The following is a 23,751-nucleotide window of genomic DNA, read 5'->3' as shown; positions in this document are numbered from 1 at the left end:
AAACACAAATTTGGTACCAAAATGTGCAGAATGATGACATATATATGTGTAAAAACCATTTGTGATGTAACAAAGGCTTTTGTGTGACCTACAGGCAAAAATAGTGGAATTTTGCGCAATAAATCAGCTTCGGGTTTACCAATAAATATCAACTAAACAATTAATTTCTTCATAAGTATTTGAGTTGTATTACTACATATTACATCAAAATAACCCTCTATCATTCTCCTTTTTAGAAATATAACTCATAAAGATAAATCAGTTGAATTAATAGAGTTATTACCGAAACCATATGTCACCCCCCCTAAAAGTAACCGACATTGATTAATTTATAATACATGTATATGCATTAACCAAACAAGAATGATTTTAAATCCAGTTGCAGAAAATCAATTTTGAGCTTGATTGCCTTTTTCTAAAACTACTGATATATACTTATCTTTAATTATTTCATTTCAGATGCTTGTGCTGACAATTGATCTGCAATTATGGATCTGGAACCACCTGTTGCGAAGCGTCGTAAAATTGACACTGACCACTGCATCATATGCTTTAAACCCCTCGACCCTAAAAAGCAAGAAGTTGTAAAGAACCCAACATTTAATGGTTTGAGTGCAATCTTCAAAGCAAGTCAAATCAGAAAAGATGACGTTTATGAAAGTATCTGGCCTTTGCAACAAGACATATTGAGTCTTGATTTGAAAGTATCATTCCACAAATCGTGTCGGGCCAAGTATACCAGCAAGTCAAATATCTCCACATCCAACCCCAGTGAGAGTGACCAGCAACCATGCACGTCTGCGGCAACAGAACACACCATGTTGCCCAAAGACGACATGTACAGGCTTGTGAGAGAGATCCAGAATGCTTTCAATGCAGGAGACAGGGAATCCGCAATAACACTGACGAAACAACTTGAATCAGAGCACATAGCACCTTTGCAAGCACTACAACAAGAGTTCACAAATGCAGGTAGGACACAGTCTGCAACATTTGCCTACTGGGATACATTTATGCAGGGAGTAAACATCTTGCTGCGACTTCTGAGAGCAGAGTGCGAGGGACTGTTCGAACTCCATCTCATCGTCGTCTGTGAGACTATACCCTGGTGCCGAGCTGCAGACAGAGGAAATTATGCCAAATATTTGCCAGGATATTTGAATGATATGCTATCACTTCGGGAATTGCACCCAAAATCCTATCAATATCTGCAGGAAGGTGGATTTGTGGTCCGTAGGTCTTTGCGCCGGTTCAATGCTGTCGCTAGTGACCAAGCACTTGAACAAACAATTAACCGTGAGGGAAAGAGCCAGGGAGGTGTCATCGGGTTTACCTTGAGGAAAGGTGCCCTTACCAGATGGATGGTCACTCGACATGTCACAGCACAATATACAGAGGCTTTTAAAGAACTCTGTGATGGGGACACTGAAGTAGCTTCCACAAACCACGCTGAGCATGGAAAGACAAGGATGGTAAGGGATGAACAAGATGTTACCAAGATCACGGAATTTGTATCAAACGCACAAAATCCGTTTGACCTACGTACTGTACCTGACGAATTGGTCAACATCGCCACAGGCCAGGTTGCTTCACAAGAAGTATCAAACGGACTTGGACATTTCTTAACAGACGCCCAGAAATGCAACAAAAGTTTTATCGAAAAGCGACTTCTTGCTGACCAAACCAAGAGTTTCTGGGAAACAGACTCACGAACAAAGACACCAACGTTTGCGGACATGTCAAAACCCATGAAAACCAACAAACGAAATAAATTGATGGTGGATTCAGAAGTACTTTTCCGGCGGCTGCTTGCTGTCTCAAAGAAACGCGATGTCAGTCTGGAACAAGTCCTGACACATGAACTGGCTCCTGTGCCACCGTCCCTCTTCAACAATGATGGGACAATGCGAAAAACCAACAAGGCGGATCTGGCAAAGAAGTTAGAAGCTAATTGCGAGGAAGTCCAGGTGCTCGAACCCTGTGACCAACATGATACTGCTTATGTCATTGATGGGATGGCACTACTTCAGGCACTTGATGAAGCCCAGTTTGACACATTTGACGATCTCGGACGTACCATAATGCAGAAGATTCAGTCACTGCTTGCTAGTAACCAAGGTGTGACATCAGTTACATTGGTTTTTGACAGGTATGATGTACCACTCTCTATCAAGCAGCTGGAAAGACAACGTCGCACTGGTGGAGAGTCAACACCCAGATATGTCATCGATGGACAACGCACAGTTCCAAACTACAGGAAGTTCCTGAAGAACACCACAAACAAATCAGCACTTGCCGATTTCCTCTGCAGTTACTTGACAGTAGCCGCCCAATTGCAGCTTGAGGAAAACCAATCTGTCACACTGGCAGGAGGCTTTAACGATGGCCTGCTAGTTAAAGTTGTGGATCATAGAGGCATCCGGGAACTACCTGAATTGTTCAGCACACATGAGGAGGCTGACACACGGCTCCTGCTACATGCTATCCATCTCGCCAGAGCACACTCAAGGGTCATTGTACGATGTGATGACACTGACGTGTTGGTCCTACTCATCTATTACTGTGGGAAAGGCATGTTTGGGGACACCAAAGTGTACATGAATGCAGGTCACTGTACAAAAACAACGAATCGTCAGAGATTCATTCCTGTCAACAGAATAACGGACGACATCGGTCAGGATACGTCAAGTTGCTTGCCAGCATTACATGCTATAAGTGGCTGTGACACAACCTCCTCGCTGTTCAAAGTCGGGAAACGCACTGCATATTCGAAACTCAAGCAAAACATTGCACACTTGGCACCACTGTCACGGTTAGGCCAAACCAGAGATACAACCAATGTCGTCAGCACTGCCACAAAATATGCTCTGTCGTTGTATGGTTCAAAGTCAAGTCACACACTCGACCAACTTCGTTATGTTTATGCCTGCACAAGTGACAAACCAGCATCTCTCTTCCCACCAACAGACGATGCTTTCGAACAACATCTGAAGCGAGCAAATTACCAGGTGGCGATATGGACCCACAGCCATGTAGCGAAGCCTGTACTTTGGAACCCTGATTGTAATGGATGGCAGGTCAGAGACAACAAACTTGAGCCTGTCATGTTCCAAAAGGATGCAGCCCCAAGGGAGGTTCGAGATCTCACGCATCTCTACTGCACCGACGATGACTGTAGGCAGAGCAGAACATGTCATTGTATCTCTGCAGGACTGACCTGCACTGAATTCTGCTCGTGTAGTGCAGACGATTGTCCAAATGTTGATGATTCTGTTGTCTTTGACGACAGCACTGATGAAGAGCGTGACTGAACTTTTAAATGTATTACATGTATTACTTCATGTAATAGATGTACATAAGTTACAGTGCATGTTATGAATTCATTATCGTCATATGTGAAATAGCTTATATCAACATGATGTCTATAAAAGTCACTTTCACAATTGTGTCAGAATCTTAAGTCAATTCTTCATGTTGCATATCTGCTTCGGGATTTCTATCGGTCAGCATTAGTGGGGCGACATATGATTTCAGTTATAACTATATCATTTCAGTGACAATTATATCATTAGATATATTTTTCAAAGGGTAAATAAACTTGGATTATGTTGATGTAACAAGTATGACTGCAAGTCCAATATTTTTGAAGTAATTAATGTTTTTGTTGATATTGTTGCGGATATGGGATTTGGCCTCCCTCCATATCCGCTTGTAAATATTCCCCTATTTCCCCAATACTCCCCAACTATCCCCAATCCCCCATTCCCTAGTCCCATTGTCTGTAAACAACACTCTGTAGCCCCGACCTTCCCCTTTTTCCCCCATTAAATGTCGTGCCCAGGTTCACCGCATCTCACGTAGACAACTATAGGACATCTTGCTAGTTATTCTTAGTCTATGTCAGTTAAGGACTCGTTTCCATTAATTCTGACTCTTCGTTGCACCAGAATGTGATTGTATGGCACCGTTAGTAAGTTTAGGACCTCCCAATACCTCCCCGCATCTCTTCCTCATGGAACAACAACACCAACAACAACAACAGCGGCGGCGGCGCGGGGAGTGTGCGTCCTCACTCCGGCTTGGTTAGCCGCCATTGAACATGTGCTCCGACGGGGTTACCACGCAGGGGCTCACTGTCAGCTCCTCGTCAAGGGCGGAGCCCGGTAACCCCCCGCACCCAATAAGAAGCGGCGGACCAATTCCATCTGGGGCGGAGCTAACGAGCCGAGGGCGTGTCACTCCCCGCTGGACATGCGCAGGAAGACGGAGGTGACGTCAGATGCGCCTCAGCTTGGAGAGAAACGGACGCCACCTCCAGCGCGACGATACCTACCCGCATCTCTGGACCGGACCGGGTCGATTCTGCCCCTGAGCCAAGGTGCACCTTGAGCTATCGACTGCCTGCCCTTCCTTGCCATCAATCCCTGTGTGAGTCAGTCTTGTCCCGTTTGTCTGTGGTCTGTCGGGAATAAGATAAGACTGTGTCTAAGTGCCCATCTTGCTGTGCTTTACCTCTTGCCGTGTAATCTAACCGTTCTGCATAACCAATATTATATCCTCCTCTGGAGGTCTTGAGAACTGTACCCCTTGTGTCGTTGCCTTAATCCCAGCCGTTGTGTCCGTTCCTTCATTGATTTAGCATAGTGCGATTCGGCCAACGTTCGAGTGTAATCGGGTAACTTGTGCGAACACGGCGGCCATTCCGCTCGGTCAAGCAACATCTAAGTCGTGTCCGTAACAATTGGTGTCGGGAAGTGGGATTGGACCCGAAGCGCGCTTCACGCGCTCGAAATTATTAACGGCGAAATTTGATTTTGTTTTACAAAAATAAAAACCCGAATTTTGAAAGTCGCGCTATGGCAGATCAAGACGGCTGGGTTCCGGTAGAGGAGAGTGAGGCAGGGTCGATCCAGGACCAAATTGAGGGACATGAGGAGAGCGAAGCAGTGAGGGTAGCAGGGTCGCAAAATGGCGTCGTCGCGCACGAGGTTGCGGGCGCGCAAAATGGCACCTCGCACATAGCTACGGCGGCCGCACCCACTGCACAAGTGGGAGGGATGGCCCAAATGCAGGCCCTCATGGAGCAATTTATGGCGCAAATGCAGGCGTCCCTCAAACTGCAGAGTGAGCAATTAGGGGTAATGGGAAACCAAATGGGGGTAATGGGGAACCGGATGGAGGCTCAGAGTGAGCAAATGGGGGTAATGAGGGACGAAGCGAGGGGTACCGGTGAGGGATTAAAAATGGGTTAATGGGGGTAGAAAACAGAATGGCCGCTCAAGAGAATCAAATGGAAGGGATGCAAAAGGGGTTAGAGGGGTTAGAAAACAGTATGGAAGGCAAATTGAGGGACATGAGGGACCATGCGGAAAGGGAAGTTAAACAAATGGGGCAGCAGATAGAGGGGGTCAGAATGGGGGTAGAAACCAAACTGGATGCTCACAGGGAGGAAATGGAGCAGATGAGGGTGGCATCTGGGCAGGAGATGCAAGTGATGGGAGAAGAGATCAGAAGAGGTGTGAGTGAGGAGGTCGGAGGAGTGCGCGAGGAGGTGAGGCACTGTAAGGAGCGCATGGAGAAGGAGGTGAGAAAGGGGACTGTAAAATTGCAAGGTGGTATAGAGGAGTTGACGCTGGGAGTAGAACAACTGACAGTGGGACAAAAGGAGTTGGGGGACCAGGTAAAGAAGAACACAGCAGTAATAGAGGGTTTAAAATCGACACAGAAGGAGATGAAAAAGGACGTAGGGGTAATTAAAAAAGAGTGTCAGACGGTACACGAGGACCTGACGAGGAAAATGAACAAGGTGGTAGAGGTGATGGAGGTTAAAGAGCGGGAGGTGCGGGAGCACATAGAAAAAAATAAAGTGGAGTTAGAGGAAGAACTTAAAGGGGCGCACGAGGAGATGAAGGAGGTGAAACAGAAATTAGAAGAAGTGGAAGAAGGGGTGAGCGAAATTAAGAAGCGACGGAGAGAGGATAAGAAAGAGATAAAAGAGGAGGTAAAAGAATTGGTCCAAAGTCTGTGTTCGGATCGTGATGATGTGCTCATTAACCGGATGAGGGGTTCGCAGGTGATGGAGGAGAAGCGAAGAGAAAGAGGACCCGGTGTAAGTGGTGACCAATATGGTCGTGCGTATGATGCGCCAGGTGATTTAATAAGCTTGGGGGTCGAGATAGACCCGGATGTTCGTGAGAGGCCAAGAGTGAGGTGTATGGCTGGTCCGGAGGGTATGGAACGAGGGTGCGAGCAAGAGGGTCCGGTGATGGGAGAGGTGCGAGGTGTGGGTGAGCAAGGTTGTGGTGGTATGGAATGGGTAGCGGGTTGCGGAAGTGTGACCCATGCATCGACACCAACAGGGGTAGTTTTTAGAGGGACAGGGGAGGCACGAGAGCCCCTTGGGGGTAATGTACTGTGGGGGCCCGGCCGGTTCGGCCCCGCGCTGACCCCGCAAGGGGCGACGCACGGGGTCCGGCAGGCGGGCAACGACTCGCATACGAGGTGGTCCCACAAGGTCCCACTCGCGCCGTATGACGGCAAGAGTGATCTACGCGCGTACCTGGCGCAGTTCGACTGTGTGTGTAAGGGCAACGGTTGGGGTGAGGACGAAGGTGGAGTACACCTGGTGGCCGCATTGCGCGGCGCGGCGGCGGAGGTGCTGACGGCATTACCAGCGGGTGCTCTCACCCTGCCAGCCCTCCGCGACGCCCTAATTAATCGATTCGGCATTGAACAGCAGAGCGAGCTTGTTAAAGCTCAGCTCGCGCTGCGAAAACGCAAGCCCCAGGAAGCCATCGGGGAACTTGCCCACGACATTCGCCGCGCAGTGGGGATCGCACATGCTAGCATGGCAGCGGATTCCCGGGAAAGCCTGGCGCTGGACCATTTTATCCAGGCCCTCCCGGATATTGAGCTCCGGCAACAGCTATGTGGCGCCCGCAGACTGAGCCAGGCGGCTGACGCTGCGGCCCGTTGGGAAGCAGCGAGGCCCCTGGCCCGGGGGAGCGAGCGTCACGCAATGGCGGTCCGCCAGGTGGGACCCCCGATGGAGGGCGGACCCCTTAGGGGGCCCGCCCCCGACGTGAGTCCTGACCTGGCGGGCATGGTCCGGAGGCTGGTGGACCAGCGCCTGGCGGGACCTGGACCATGGCAGGCGGCCCCGGAGGTGGCCCGCGGTGGACCACGAGCGGGTAATCCAATTCGGACCTACAGGGGGGGAAATTTGGAATTCCGGAGACAAGCACCTTATCAGGTGAGGTGCTATACTTGCAACCGTCTGGGTCACCTGGCGCGGCACTGTCGAGCCACGCGCCGGGATGATCCCGGGCGGTTGAGGTCCTCAACTCCGCCCAGGGGGGAGCGGGTTAGCCGACCCCAGACACCCCCCCGCCAGACCCCGGGAAACTAGAAGGTGTCGGGCACGTAGGGCGGTGTTCGGCAGAAGAGGATGGAGGAGAGCCCTCATTGACGCGACAGGTCATTTATTGTGGCCAGATTGGAACCGGTAGCCTGACAATCAGATGCAAAATTGCCGGCGTGGGGGTAGACGCCGTAGTGGACACAGGAGCTAGCGCCACGATCATCAGCCCTGTGGTCCTTGATTCGAGCGCAGGTGGCTGGGATAAGATCCAGCGCCTGCAAAATTATAGTTTGCAACTCGCTACCGGGGTAACGGCCCCGATCATAGGGCGTGGTTCTGTGACCCTCAAGTTAGGGTCGGTAAGGAGGGAGATAGATGTTTGGGTGGCGGAGGTGTGCGACCCATGTTTAATAGGGTTGGATTTGTTGACTGCCAGCGGTTGTAAAATCGACTTGTGCCGGGGGATCCTGCAGGTGGGAGTAGAAGAGCTGCCGTTAGGGGGAGTGAGCACGGCCGAGAGAGCGGAGCTGGAGGCTTCCGAGGCCGTGACCAACCCCCAAGGGCCGAGGCGATAGCGCCGGCCCGGTGGGCAGCTCGCCCAACATGGCAGGAGTCCTGCGGCCTGGTCGAACCGGTGGCAGCGCAGTCCATACCGGGTTTAGTCGTGGGCCGCACCCTTGTAAAAACGGACGGACCGGTAGTGGCCGTCCGAGTAATAAATATAAGTACAGAACCACGCACTATATTAAGGGGCACGAGGGTAGCTGGCTGCACCCCAGTTGAGGAAGTCGCGACAGTGAGGGGCGAGAACGTCCAGCCGAGCCGGCCCCGGGGGGAGCCTTCAATAAGAAGTAGGAATTGGCCAGATCCCACTTGCGAGATGGTAAATCGTAGTAGCGTAGAGTTGGGAGGTACCCAGAGGGAGGCCTTACACAAACTGGTTGGGTCCCATTTGGACCTCTTCTCCCTGTCCACCGAGGATATTGGACGTACGGGCCTGGTGAAACATCAGATCCACACCGGTGAGGCCCAGGCCTATTCGTCAGGCCGCCCGACGGCTCCCTTGGAGCAAGAGGGCGGAAGCTGACGAGCAGGTTGAAAAAATGCTCGACGCAGGCGTGATCGAGCCCTCGGGAAGTCCTTGGATGTCACCTGTTGTGCTGGTCAAAAAGAAGGATGGGACCACGCGGTTCTGCGTGGACTATCGCCAGCTAAACAACGTGACACTCAAGGACTCATATCCCCTGCCAAGGATTGATGACACCCTCGATGCCGTTGCGGGCTCAAATTGGTTCTCAACTTTGGACCTCAAGAGTGGGTATTGGCAGGTGGAGATGGATAGGGCAGGGAAGGAGAAAACGGCATTCTCCACAGGTAAGGGACTGTATCAGTTTACTGTGATGCCGTTTGGTTTGTGTAACACCCCCGCCACCTTTGAAAGATTGATGGAACATGTACTAGGCGGCATGCCATAGCAATCATGCCTGGTGTACCTGGATGACGTCCTAGTACATGCCAAAACGTTCCCCCAGGCAGTAGCTAATTTGGACCAGGTGTTCGGGTGCCTCAGACAGGCAGGGTTGAAGCTGAACCCGAGTAAGTGCACCTTGTTTGCCAAGGAGGTGGCCTATTTAGGCCACGTCATCGGTTGCGAGGGGGTAAAAACGGACCCAGACAAAATTAAAGCGGTAGAGGAGTGGCCCGCACCACGTACCATCAAAGAGGTGCGGGGATTTTTGGGACTCTGCTCCTACTACCGGCGCTTTGTGGCGAAATTTGCGGAGTTGGCCCGTCCCCTCCACCGGCTTACGGAGAAGGGGACGCGATTTAATTGGACGCGGGAGTGCCACAAGGCCTTCCAAAAATTGAAGGGGTGTCTAACATCCGCACCCCTTCTAGCTTACCCCACTAGCAACGGGGCATTTACCCTGGACACGGATGCGAGCCAGGAAGGATTGGGCGCAGTTTTGTCTCAGACACAGGAGGGCGTGGAGAGAGTGATTGGTTATTATAGTCGGGCCTTAAGTAGGCCCGAGCGAAATTATTGCGTCACTCGCAAAGAGTTATTGGCTATGCTGGCTGCCATGAACCATTTCCACCCGTACTTGTACGGGCGGAAATTTTTGGTTAGAACTGACCATTCCTCCTTGCAATGGCTCCTTCGGTTCAAGGAACCAGAGGGCCAAATTGCAAGGTGGTTGGAAAAGTTGCAGCAGTACGATTTTGATGTGGCCCATAGGGCCGGGAAGGCCCATGGTAATGCGGACGCACTCTCTCGGCGTCCTTGTCTGGGGGAAAACTGCAAATTTTGTGCGAGACACGAGGAGAGGGAACAATTGGGCGATTCGGACCCGACCCTCGTTGTCCGGGCAACCCGGGTGAGAGGGCCAATTTTGCCACTAACCGCAGATGAGGAATTCGGAACTTTGGCATGGAGCACGGCCCAGCAGGAGGATCCTGTCCTGGGGCCAGTGTTCAATTGGGTCAAATTGGGGCAAAGACCTAATGGGGAAGAGGTCACCCCCCTCGGGGCACAGACCAAGGCGTATTGGGCTCAGTGGAAAACCCTGGAATTGAAGGATAACATCTTGTATCGCAAGTGGGTGGAGGTTCCTTCTGATAAAACTTCCTGGCTGGTGGTAGTCCCAAATAAATTTAAGACCGATATATTGCAACAGGTGCATGGTACCCGCCCCGGCGGCCATTTGGGCAGGACAAAGACGACATCGCAGGTACGCCGGAGGTTTTATTGGGTGAATATGGGGCGCGACATACAGGACTGGTGTCGGAGATGCGACGCCTGTACTGCCAAAAAGGGACCAGCACGGAGGATGAGGGCCCCCCTTCAATTACACCAGGTGGGGGCCCCCCTAGAGCGGGTGGCCATGGATATCCTAGGCCCACTACCCCGCACCCGCCTAGGTAATAAGTACATCCTCGTTGTGATGGACTACTTCACCAAGTGGCCGGAGGCCTACGCCCTCCCCAACCAAGAAGCAGGGGTGGTAGCGCAGGCCTTCGTGGAAGGATTTGTGTGCCGGCATGGGATTCCACAGGAGTTGCACACCGACCAGGGACGAAATTTTGAGAGCAAATTGCTAAAAGATGTGTGCAGTCTCCTGTCAATTCGGAAAACCAGAACAACGCCTTTAAGACCTCAATCTGACGGGATGGTGGAAAGATTCAACCGAACTTTAATCCAACAACTGGCACTGTTCACCGCCACCCGTCAGGATGACTGGGACGAACATCTCCCTTATTTGCTCATGGCCTACCGAACCAGCCAGCACGGGGCCACCGCATGCAGTCCAGCGTTGCTTATGTATGGGCGGGAGTTACGGGCTCCCGCCGACTTGCTATGCGGTCCCGTGCCAGACACAGTGGTTAACCCGCCGAGGGAGGGGTACGCACGTCACCTAGAGGAAGGCATGGAGCTAGTCCATGCCTTCGCCCGCCGCCAACTCCATCTGGCGGGGGAAAAGATGAAGCGCAGGTACGACCACCGGAGCCAGGGGAGTCAGTACACTCCGGGGATGAAGATTTGGTTCTTCAATCCCCGGAGGAGGAAGGGTAGGTGCCCGAAACTCACCTCTCCCTGGCAAGGCCCGGGGGTCGTCCTGTCGCAAGTCTGTGACGTGGTAGTAAAGATCAAAATGGGGCCACGAGCCCTCCCTCGGATCGTCCACGCCGACCGGATAAGGCCTTACACCGGCGAGCAGGCGCCCCCGTGGATTGCCTCGGCTTTAGATGCCGAGGCGGGACCCAGTACCTCTGAATAAGGGGGACTTATTAGTGCCAGAGGACTGGGGGATTGATGAGCGATGGGCCCGGTGGGTAAGGGTGGCATCCCTGCCACCCTTCCCATGGAGGGGGCAAAGGAGCAATAGTTTATGGGGTTGATGGCAGTGAAAACTAGCCCGGGTGGGTTAGGATATTGTTAGGGATCTAGCGAAGATGACATTAGGTAACGTTAAGGTTTAGATAGTGACTGATACCTGTAGTGGGGACGCAGGTAGATTAGTATGGATGATAATGACGTGGGAGCGCAATAGTTTAAAGGGACGACTGGGAAGCGCAAGTTTCAGAGGGGAGTAGTTAGATGAGATGATGCTGTGTGAGAACTGGACAGGTGTGTGGAGCAGTGGATGAGTAGTGAGTGTTGTGGATCAGCGCGAATGCGCTTGGGGAGAGAAGGGTGCAGGTGGCACCAGGTGTGAGAGCACAGGTGTGCAAGTAAAGGTGGTGTGGAGAGAGTTGGAGTAAGTGGTACGGAGTGGTGTGCATGGTGCGAAGGTGTGAATGGGGGAAGAGTGGACCCCTTTCACGAGTACCCGGGGCGGGTAGTGCAAGTGTTAGGTAGAGGGTATAGGTAAATTGTGGTTGGATATTGGCATTTGTGGTGCGGTTGCAGAATGGTATTGTGGATGGGTGCTGTTTTTTTTTTTTTTTTTTTTTTTTTTTTTTTGTATACAAGGTCGAGGCTCGTGAAAGAGCGAACATTAATCACACAGAAAGACAAACCGACACATAAAACATATAACATAGGGAGCGGTAGACAAGATGGGGAGAGAGGGGGAAGGACACAAACACAACATTTGAGAGCAGGGACCGAGAGACATGGAGACATCGAGAGATCTGAGAGAGGGCGAGGGCTTTGGGGGGGGGGGGGCGTGGGAAGGGGGCGGTGGGAGAGGTATAAAACATATGGACACTGCCAGGACTTCCAGGAAAGAAGTTGGAATTTCAAACAAGGTGGATCTGGGGTGAATTAGCGGGGGTAGAAAAGATCAAGGTTTTGGATGGGGGAAGATAAGAGATGGTGGTGAACAGCTGTTTTAAAGACCTGGAGGGAGGAGTGGGATTGAAGGGAGTGAGGGAGTTTGTTCCAGAGGCGGGAGAAAAGAGGAATGAAAGAGTGAAGGTGAGCAGAGAGCCGAGATTTCGGCAGTTTAACCATCAGAGGGTTGCTGGCAGATCTTGTGCGACCTGTAGGAATATTTGGGGGACAGAGCACAGAGAGAGCTGGGGGTGCAAGGCCGGAGAGGAGTCGGTAGAAGACAGAAGGACCACCTACCTGCCTGCGGTGAGTGAGTGAAAGGCCCTCAGAGATAGCTTCATCGCGGGAGATTCCAATAATTCTGAAAGCTTTGGTTTCAACAGCGTGAAGCCGAGCTAGGTGTGAGGCAGGAGCACCGGCCCATAGGGGAGAACAGTATTCCATTGAGCTGCGGATGAAAGCCTTGTATGTGGTGAGGAGCTCAGGTGTGCCGAGGAAGGACTTCGCACGACGGAGGATGCCCAGTCGGCGACTGGCTTTGGAGGCCAGCTTGGAAATGTGGTTTTCCCAAGAAAGATCATGGCAGATAGTGAGACTCAAAATCTTGAGCGACAGAACTTCTTGGAGAGGATTGTTGAGAAAGTAGATGGGAGGGTTGTCCAGTCGATCTTTTCGGAGAGACATAGTAAGAGTGTGAGATTTGTCAGGATTGAAAGACATGTTCCACTTGTTTGACCAGTCTGTGATTTTGTCCAGGTCTTCAGAGAGTGAGGAGGCAGCAGACTGCCGATCTGAGGGAAGAGGAATGGAGCGGCAGAGAGTGGAGTCATCAGCAAAGAGATAGAGAGGATTTTCGAGAGAGTCAGAGAGATCATTGATGAAGACCAGAAAAAGCACGGGGCCCAGAACACTGCCTTGGGGAACTCCAGCCTGAACAGGAAGAGGAGATGAGAGAAACCCATTCAGGGCCACACGTTGACGACGACTAGAGAGGAAGTCCGCCAGCCATGCGTGGAGATTTCCATGGATACCAAAGGAGGAGAGTTTGGTGAGCAGAGCGGGGTGCCAGACCGTGTCGAAGGCACGTGATATGTCGAGGGAGACAGCTCTAATTTCCTGTTTGGCATTGAGGACCTCCATCCATTGTTGAGACAGCAGAAGCAGCATGTCCAGAGTAGAGTGACCTGGTCTGAAACCAAATTGATGATCAGAGATCAAGCCATTGGAGAAGAGGAAAGATTTCATATCCGAAGCAATGATGGATTCCATGACTTTGCTGATAATTGGGAGAAGGCCGATTGGTCTGTAGTTGCTAGGATCTGTTTTTGCACCTTTTTTGTGCAAAGCGGTGATGTTGGCTGATTTCCAAGCAGATGGCAGTTGACCTTGAGCAAAAGAGAGGGTGAAGAGAACAGAGAGAGGGTGAGATAGAGCAGCAGAGCAGGATTTTAGGACCCGTGGGCTGATGCCGTCGGGTCCAGTTGCAGAATCAGAGTCGAGGGTTGACAGAAACTTTTCCACCTTGTCAGGAGGAAAGGACACGGAGTCCAGGAGCAGCAGGGTACGACTGGGTATGGTGGGTACAGAGAGGGATGGGTTTGGGACACAAGATTTAGAGGCAAACACAGAGTTGAGGCATTCAGCTTTTTCACGTGCGGAGTCAGCTGTGTAGCCGTTTGAGGTAAGGGAGGGGATGGAGGGGGAACAAACACCAGAAACGGATTTGACCAGACGCCACCAGGATTTGGAAGAGGGAGACAGATAAGAGAGTTCGGTCTTGAGAACGGAGAGATATTGTTTCCTGGCTCTCCTGAGGGTGGACACACACTTGTTTCGGGCTTTGTGAAAGGAAATGAGATTTCCTTCCGTTGGATTTGCTTTCCAGGAGACGAAGGCAAGTTGTTTCTGGGCAACAGCCTCACCACAAGATTCCGTGTACCATGGACGGGAGGAAGGGTAAGACAACTGAAGACGAGATGGGATAAATCTGAGCATGAGAGAGAGCAATTTACTTTGGAAGAATTCCCAGGATGAGTTGATGTCAGAGGTGGTAGAAATGGGAGACCAGTCCAGATGATTGATGGCTGCTTGAAGACCGTGCCAGTTGGCCTGAGTGAAATGCCAGACTCGTCGACGCTGAGCAGGCTCCCTGAGGATGGTCAGAGAGATGTCCACTTTAACAAGGACATGATCAGATGATCCGATCGGAGCAGAAGAAGAGCAGCAGACATTTTCAGGGAAGTTAGTCATAACCAAGTCCAGAAGAGAAGATGTTCCGTTGACTGAGATCCGGGTCGGGAAATTGACAGATTGTGTCAGTCCCAGTGAGTCGCAGAAGTCCTTTGCTGAGGAGCCATGGCTGGTGAGAGAGGTACCCACACCCAGCCAACTGGCATGATGACAGTTGAAATCACCACATATGAGGAAGAGAGAGTTGGGATGAGTAGATAGAAGTTGGTCCATATCATCAGACAGCGAGATGTAGATGGAGTCATCACTGTTTGGTGGACGGTACAACACACATATGAACAAGAGGTGGGAGCGAAGGGGAAGCCGTAGCCAGAGGTATTCCTGGGGGTGAGGTGGAGAGAGTGCAGTGCAGGGCGAGTGAGGAAGAGAGTTTTTGATAAAGATAGCAACCCCGCCTCCAGGACGAGGCTCAGGTCTATCATACCGGAGGAGGGAGTAGCCCGGGAGAGATACTATGGAATCAGAGACATCATAAAGGAGGAAAGTTTCTGTTAAGCAGATCACGTCTGGTTTGACAGAAGCAACCTGTATGGAGAGATCAGTTAAGTTTGAACGAAGGCCCCGGATGTTTGAGGTCCATACCGTTAATGAAGAGGAAGGGGGAGCATCAGATACAGAACAGGGGGGAGGAGGGGTAGGGTAAGATGTGGAAAAGGTGGAAGAGGTAGGGAGAGCTGTTGAAGGTGTGTCAGAGATTTCAGAATAGCTCGGAGAAAGGGAAGGATGGGGCGGACAAAAGGTTTGATGGTGATTGGGTGAGCCACAATGAGGTGTTATTTGAGGAGGGGGAAGAGCGAGGCAGAAGGTTGGGGGAGATGGAGGTGAGAGTTTGAAGGGGGAAGAAGCGGGGAGGACGCTTTGAGGAGGGGGAGTGAGAGGGGGGAAATTGAGAAGCAATGAGGGTGGGGAGATTTGAAGGGGAGGGGTGAGGGGGAAGTTTGGGAGGGAAGGGGCAAGGGGAGGGATTTGAAAGGGATGGGATATGGGGGAGATTTGGAGGGGAGGGGTGAGGCAGGAGTCTAGGAGGGGAGGGGCGAGGGGGCGTCTTGGCGGGGAGGGGTGAGGGGGTCGTTTAGGAGGGAGGGGGCAAGGGGGGAGATTTGAAAGGGATGGGTGATGGGGAAGATTTGGAGGGGAGGGGTGATGGGGAAGATTTGGAGGGGAGGGGTTATGGGGAAGATTTGGAGGGGAGGGGTGAGATTGGATTTTTGAAAGTGTACGATTTATGGGAAACGAACATTTATTGCAAAATGAGTTGCTTGTGACCTTCGAGTTAAAAATACGTTTAAGGACGCTGGATGGAGGATGGAGTGCAGGAGAGTTTAGGGAATGTAGAAAAAAGGCACTATAGGAGATGGATATTTTTTTTGGGATGAATTGATTTGGTGAGCAAGTCGAAAGCAGCCTTTTAAAGAAGAAGAAGAAAAAGGTGTTATAAAATATGACGGAATACATAACTTGAGGGGAAAGTGTAAACATTGAAGGTTAATGAGTGAAAACTATCTGGGGAAATGGGGGAGAAACACGTGGTCGAAGAACGAACGAACGAATAAGAATGAATAAACGAATGATAACAGAGAAGGAAAATGTTTTTTTTTGTTTTTTTTTTTTGTTTTTTTTGAGTTGAGATTTACACAAGGAAGTAGGCTATGGGTGAAAAGACTGGGAATACAGAGAACGAAAGTTATTGGATCACAAAAGACGGACCGCTGAGAGAAAAACAAAGCCTCAAGGTTGTACAGTGCACACTGTACAAGGCCTCAGGACACGACACGGCAAACAGACGATCAATTTATGAAAGATAAACACCGAGAAACAACCAAAGTTGCACACAATAACTTCACACACCGAAAGATAAATACAGTTTCGACAAAATACAATTGTGAACAGACTTAACTTCGAAAAACGTGGAGGAGTGGAAATGGAGGTGGAGGAGTGTTGTGGAAATGGCTGGGCGTGTAGCCTGTTAGTGTGTGTAGTTGGTTTGGGCACTCCACCACTGTGAGGATGTCGGCCAGGTGAGGCCGCAGGTGGGCTCTGGGAGCCGGTAGTTGTGGATGGGGCCCGAGGATCCGGAGGACGGACCCGGGTAGCCCAGTGCCAGAGGGCACCAGGGGGTGACAGAGCCAGGAGAGGGCCTTCCCCAGTTAGTTAGGTTAGGGTGAGGAGCAAGGTAAGCTCGGGTGGCAACTGCAGTGGTGGAGGTGTGCAGGTGGGTAGACCTGCTGGGAGAGCTACACGTCACAGCCCAGAAATTGTGCGAGGGCACCGGGAGATGAATCGGGGGAGTGAGACCCCAAATTGAAAAGCACCACAGTTTGGTCAATGGGAATTGGTTTTTAGAACCCATAGTGTAAGAGGGCCAATGGTTTGGCAGGAGAAAGACCCCGGGTAATGTAAAGTTGTTAAAGTCATTTAGGAAATAGTTAGGATTGATGAACCTGTCGCACCATACGCAGCCACTTACCTGAGGTGATGATGATGACTCCACACCTGTGTTCCTTTGTTCTGTGTGCAGGAAATGAGAATTGCTGTGTGGATTGGTGAGACGCATCACGACGTGGATGAGACATTGGGGTGATTCCATCTCTCCCTCCTTAGGAGGGACTGATGATGAATTGGTGATGGCAAATTTTGATGTTGAATTGGAGATGGCAAATTTTGATGAGAGTTGGAAATGGCAAATTTGATTGGTTAGGAGGGAGAGAAGACGAATTTGGTTTATGGGAGGAACGGGGAAGACAGTAGGGACGTTTGTTGATTTGTAAAGTAGATGTTTATGGGTAGTGTTGTGTTTTGTGGATACAGTAAGGGGTAAGGGAGGGGCAATGTAGGTTACCTGGTGGGGGGGGGGGGGGCGTACGGTAGGGTCTCACCTGGTTCCCATGTGCCCCCAGTGTGCATCACCTTGTATTGCGTGCACTTTTGCGCCCTTACCACCTGACTCACTTGTCTTCTTCTTTTGTCTCCCACCTCCGAGGATCTGGCTTTGGGGCAGAGAGAGAGGAGAGAGAGGTGCTGGCTCCGCAGTTGTGGGCCTGTACTTTCGCTGCTTGCTGCCTGGATCGATACACCATATGGACCGCAATTTTTGTGGCCGCCCACCATGGACCGCAGTTCTCTTGCGGGCAAGCACCACCCGTTGATGGACCTATGGGTCAACGTGGCACCTATGCCATACAGGTGAACCACTTATAGTTGGCCCCCCTGACGGCCACAATTCAGAAATGGACGCGGTTGGCGCCTTTCTTTATTTTTAAAGAAGCAAGAAGACCAAGTACACCACATGAAGGCAAGACCAGCGGCAGAACATCAGCCGGCTGCGACACCACCGGTGATTTATGAACATTTTATTGGTGCACCGGATGGTGCTGACTGTACATGATGGGGTGGTGCTTTTGGTGCTTGGATGGGGGTGCTCTGCACATTATTAAAGGCCGTAGGGCCACAGGGCACTCGTGGGTTGGTGTATCGATGCTGGCATGCGTGCTCTCTCTATTCATAACATCTGCATGTGTTCCTCCAAAAACAGGTCCTGGATCGTAGTGTAAATATCAGTGTAGTCTTGTGTAAATAATGCTCCCTACCGGCTGTATGTTTAGTTTGAGGATTCTTTCCGCGATTCGGTTATCCTGTGGGTGTGTTTCGGTGAGGAGAAGGGTGCAACGTCGCAGGGGGACATATTTACTCATTTGTGAACATCTGTAAAACTGTCGCACTCAGGGTTGAGTTAATAGTAGAGGGAACTACATCTGAGTGCCACACTAACGTAGGTAAAAATTTATCGGGTCGGGACGCCCCGAGGTAGAGAAGGGTGCAATGTTGCGGATATGGGATTTGGCCTCCCTCCATATCCGCTTGTAAATATTCCCCTATTTCCCCAATACTCCCCAACTATCCCCAATCCCCCATTCCCTAGTCCCATTGTCTGTAAACAACACTCTGTAGCCCCGACCTTCCCCTTTTTCCCCCATTAAATGTCATGCCCAGGTTCACCGCATCTCACGTAGACAACTATAGGACATCTTGCTAGTTATTCTTAGTCTATGTCAGTTAAGGACTCGTTTCCATTAATTCTGACTCTTCGTTGCACCAGAATGTGATTGTATGGCACCGTTAGTAAGTTTAGGACCTCCCAATACCTCCCCGCATCTCTTCCTCATGGAACAACAACACCAACAACAACAACAACAGCGGCGGCGGCGGCGCGGGGAGTGTGCGTCCTCACTCCGGCTTGGTTAGCCGCCATTGAACATGTGCTCCGACGGGGTTACCACGCAGGGGCTCACTGTCAGCTCCTCGTCAAGGGCGGAGCCCGGTAACCCCCCGCACCCAATAAGAAGCGGCGGACCAATTCCATCTGGGGCGGAGCTAACGAGCCGAGGGCGTGTCACTCCCCGCTGGACATGCGCAGGAAGACGGAGGTGACGTCAGATGCGCCTCAGCTTGGAGAGAAACGGACGCCACCTCCAGCGCGACGATACCTACCCGCATCTCTGGACCGGACCGGGTCGATTCTGCCCCTGAGCCAAGGTGCACCTTGAGCTATCGACTGCCTGCCCTTCCTTGCCATCAATCCCTGTGTGAGTCAGTCTTGTCCCGTTTGTCTGTGGTCTGTCGGGAATTAGATAAGACTGTGTCTAAGTGCCTATCTTGCTGTGCTTTACCTCTTGCCGTGTAATCTAACCGTTCTGCATAACCAATATTATATCCTCCTCCGGAGGTCTTGAGAACTGTACCCCTTGTGTCGTTGCCTTAATCCCAGCCGTTGTGTCCGTTCCTTCATCGATTTAGCATAGCGCGATTCGGCCAACGTTCGAGTGTAATCGGGTAACTTGTGCGAACACGGCGGCCATTCCGCTCGGTCAAGCAACATCTAAGTCGTGTCCGTAACAATATTTATTGGTAAACCCGAAGCTGATTTATTGCGCAAAATTCCACTATTTTTGCCTGTAGGTCACACAAAAGCCTTTGTTACATCACAAATGGTTTTTACAGATATATATGTCATCATTCCGCACATTTTGGTACCAAATTTGTGTTTGTAGCACCAGTATTAACAAATATATGAGCCAATATGAGCCAAAATCTGTGGCGATTAAATCCATTTTTGCAGTCTGCAGTGGTACATATGTAAACGTGATTTTCAAAATGTTGTGCAATGATCTCAGGTTCACAACCATGATTTTCTAACTCCCCAAACATCCCTCTTCAAGAAAAAATAGGGTGTGACTTGTTCTACCTTGGGTAGGGGTATGCCACCCAAAACCTCATTTGGCCACGAGCCTATATCTCCCAATAGTGAAAAAGCACTTCAAAAATTAAATAATTCTCATATCCGAATCCATATTCAGATCCACCAAAATCGAATCGAATTGTCCTTGCCAGACACCCAACAGGTCCACCAAGTTTCGTCCAAATCCATCCACAACTTTTTGAGATATCCTGCTATGTATCGTTTTAGGCCCTATCTCCCAATGGTGAAGAATCATTTTAAAAATTCTCGTAGCCGGATCCGAATCTGGATCTTCACCAAAATCTAATCATTTCGTTGGTGTCACATACGCTACATCTCTGCCAAATTTCGTCTGAATCCGTCCACAACTTTTTGAGATATTTTGTTCACAAATGGACAGACAAACGGACAAATAGACAGACAGGGGTGAAAACATAACCTCCATCCACCTTTGGTGGTGGAGATAAAAATCAAATGTAACCACATTTTTCACGCCTTGCCAACTTCCTTCACTTAAGTCTTAAGCATTCAGCATGCAGCTCTGAAAGGAATATTATTTATCTTCTATGTTCGGAGAGGCGAGGGTGGCGATCGCAATGCCTTGGGCTGTCTTGTTCCTCATAAACGTAATGAGCTCTACATAATGCTCATTGTCTTTTTCGACGATTCCTAATATGCCGCAAGAAACTGCATCCCAATAACAATTTGGCAGCAACGACTTCCCTCTCTGCTGACCTGGAAGGGATCTCATGCTGGTCGAACATTTGGAACGCCATTCAGTCCAGGCAAATCTAACGGAACGGAATCTCTGCAGAAGGATAGGTCCAATCAATCCATCTACTTCCATTATCAACTACTGGAAGAGACTTAGTCTCTTGAACTTCTGGGATTCACCATCAGGCATTAACCCTCCTGGACAGTCCATACATCAAAAGCTGATCTTCAAAGTCGGCCACAAACTGGGCGTACAAGTCATTACTCGTCGTGCCAAGTCATTCCTTGGTAAATTGAACTTATCATGTTATAAAATGCCTTTCATCCATAATTGTGTGCCCAACCGTCTAGTTCCATTGCATCGCATTGGAAGTTGCTGTGGCCTAGGCCTTGGGCAAGGGAAAGGTTATGTGACATCACTCCTGCCCCTTATTCAAAAAAGAAAAAAAACAATTGGAAGCATTGGAGTGCTTCTCTCCATTATGGGCTGGTGCCTCCACTTCGTCCTTCACTGGTTACTGTGGAATCCAAAATCATCAACATCAATGGCATCTCCCCCACGGAAGCAGAAACACAAGGCCTTCACAGCTCTACCATCACAGAGGTTGATGGCCTCAATTTTCTCCCACCTATCTTCTGGTCTTGCTCCATCCTTTCAGGTTTCACATGTTCCTCCAATAACCTCCACAATGTGAAACTCCCAAAATCCATTGCTTACTCATATGACTGTTGTGTGATCCCATACTCGTTGGGGCGAACAACCCAATAATAGTCGAACGGTGATTAGCCAAATTCGCTCACCCCCAAAATTTTAAGGTTTGCTGCTAAGCCGATGGATCTTTCCCACCAAATGATAAACAAAGATGGCAACTCAACACTAGATGAGCAATTTAATAATGAAAATGAAAAAAGATTCCAATCACAGAATGTAAGGTTCTAAAATGAATAATAAGCACGGACATGAGGAAGGGAGGACAAACACAGAACACATCCTTATTGACAATGACCAATTATACTAAACAATGCCCCCCTCACGCCCTCCACCACCTTATGACGATAGATCTGTACAGAAGGCAATTGTCGCGACTGAAGAACGTGGAGCAAAATGAAAAACACTAGGGCAGGAATAGAGGCGATAACGAAACTCAAACTTGATTACTATTACAGTGATTTGACCAATCGGAATCTGTATCCAGCACTGTGGAGGAGTGGCTAAATTAATTCAAATGTCAACTAAACATTTTGATATTTATTTTAATTACTGCAAATCGACATGCTAATATAGCATTATAGAGTGTACATGAAATAAAGATGCACTTACCCCTCTCCAGAGTTTCCTGTCACAAGTGACAACTCGTGATTTCCCTTCCCAAGATCATCTTCCCTCTCAGTCACCACAACTGAACGGCCAATTATGTTCCACACCTGTTGGAGAGTGAGCACACAAACAAGACAGCTACTTAGGCCGAGGCCACACCAACAATTTTGTAAAATGCGACGCAACTGAACGGACGGTCTTGTCCGTCCGTCGGTTGGTGTAGATGGTCAATCGTATAAAATCGGGTCCATCGTCAGGACCAGTCAGACCAATTGAACATGTTCGATCTTGATTGGACGTAGTAGGTATTCATCCAATAGTGCGGATGCCCTCACGACGCTACTGGCGAATGTGCTCTCACTGTGCCAATCAGAGAGCAGCACTGCCTCACACCTTGCCAAAGCAGAGGAAAAACGTGCACCAGAGGAAACAATCATTGCTCGCCTCCTTGGTTTTTGCGGCAAAACGCATGACCGCCAGCCCAAGGTTGGTGCGGCCTGGTGTGTCGTGCCCATGACAACTTTCCACGATTTCCTACGATTATCCCACGACCGTCCGGTTGCATCACGTTGGAAGAAATGATTTGGTGTGGCCTAGGCCTTAGGTAACGGAAAGGTTCTGTGACATCGCTCCCATCCCCTATTCAAAAAGTGGGGAAAAAATAATAAAAGAAGAAGCGTTAATCACGAATGAACTATGCACAGCAGCTCATACTCACATGTATCTTGTTGGATGCCATCCGAAATGATGCGCTTCCATGTTCATCTGCCAGAATATTCCCAAGATCTCCAGCATGCTGTGGAGGAGTTCGCTTGCGTCATCTTGTATGAAAGACAGCGGAGCATAGAGAACTCAGAAACCCAACCTAGCAGTGTGATAAATAGCTTCCCTCTTCATGCCATTTACAGTCGAATAAAGTCAGGATGAACATGCAAAAAAAATAAACAGCACCTTTAGCAAACCAGTCCTCTTAAGATATGTGGAGAAGTGATCGGTTGTGCTCCACTTGTGTGGAGATGCATAAACTTCAGAATGATGTACACGTGTATGGGGAGAAGATATTGCTACATGGAGCTACGTGAACAATTTGTACAGATAGGCAGAGTATGGTCCTGTGTAGCTGTTTGGAGACATGTGATCAATTGTGATCGGGATGCATGGAGATGTAGAACCATGACTCATGACAGTGGAAGTCAATGTCTTTACATAAACACCAGCTTTCCTCTTATTGCAGGATGCATTAGCACAACCACGTTCCTCAACTCCCTTGTACCTCGGTGCCACCTATCAATGATGTACGGGCATATGGTGGGAATTTTAAACCACCCACCACACTTGTGCACACCAAACAGAGACTTATTACTAATTATATGATGCACACGACGTTTTTCAATCTACATCAAGCTTTGTGGTAATTCCTTACTTTTTAAAAGTTAGAATACAATTTGCGAATTACAATTCACACCATGACGCCGCATGACCTTCTGGGTCGGAAATAACAATCATGAGCACTCTCTACCTTCTCCTTGTACACTCTGCCAAATCCTCCTCCACCTGCCCAGGCTTACCGAGAAGCAATGAAATGGATTCAAAGATTATTTCCACTTTCACTCGATTGTGTTTTAATCCACCCCAAGTCTACTTTCTACACATATCCAATGTGGTCTGAAGAGGTAAAGCTTCGGATAGCAGGATGTGAGGTTTGGACGGGACGAAGGCACTTCGGGTGATGGTGTTGATTAGCGGGGAAGAGGGGAGGTGGCCTGGTTTTGATGGAGGGGCTCTTGCTTCAACACAAAATGTAAATGCATGGAGTGATTGAAAAATAATTTTGTGTACATGGACGGCTCAGAAAGGAGAAAGATGCAACTATTTGACACACTCTCAAAACTGCCAAAGGGATTCAGATGTTAAGTTGTATTAAATTAATTGTAGTAATAGTCAGGTTCAGTATGTCCAGATTTAAAGTTTCGTTGGATTTTTTGGGGGATTTGGAAAACTATATATTTTTGGAAACTATATTGTATAGTCAGTCAGAAAACCAATGTTGCTATTTGCACAGACTCCTGTATGGCGGCCATCTTGGATTTTCAAAA

The 23,751-nt window shown here is 49.6% G+C and overlaps 1 protein-coding gene across 3 annotated transcripts in view; it reads right to left on the bottom strand.

Moving 5' to 3' along the window:
* Positions 1 to 23,751, bottom strand: part of CCS (copper chaperone for superoxide dismutase) — a 95,733-nt gene that overhangs the window by 12,129 nt on the left and 59,853 nt on the right. For 2 of the 3 annotated variants that reach the window (XM_068128248.2, XM_068128246.2), the window contains exons 6-7: positions 22,374 to 22,451; positions 21,659 to 21,762 (exon numbers count right to left, since the gene is read on the bottom strand). In XM_068128248.2, the coding sequence (XP_067984349.2) occupies positions 21,659 to 21,762; positions 22,374 to 22,451 (182 nt within the window). Of the gene's footprint in view, positions 1 to 21,658; positions 21,763 to 22,373; positions 22,477 to 23,751 lie in introns of those variants that run through there. The other variant, XM_078784884.1, reaches the window with a different exon arrangement.

The sequence above is a fragment of the Myxine glutinosa genome, chromosome 9, assembly GCF_964187855.1.
Source record: "Myxine glutinosa chromosome 9, kmMyxGlut1.1, whole genome shotgun sequence".
NCBI lineage: Eukaryota > Metazoa > Chordata > Myxini > Myxiniformes > Myxinidae > Myxine > Myxine glutinosa.
Note: the sequence above shows the minus strand (reverse complement) of the source record. Positions and strands in the feature narration are given on the sequence as shown.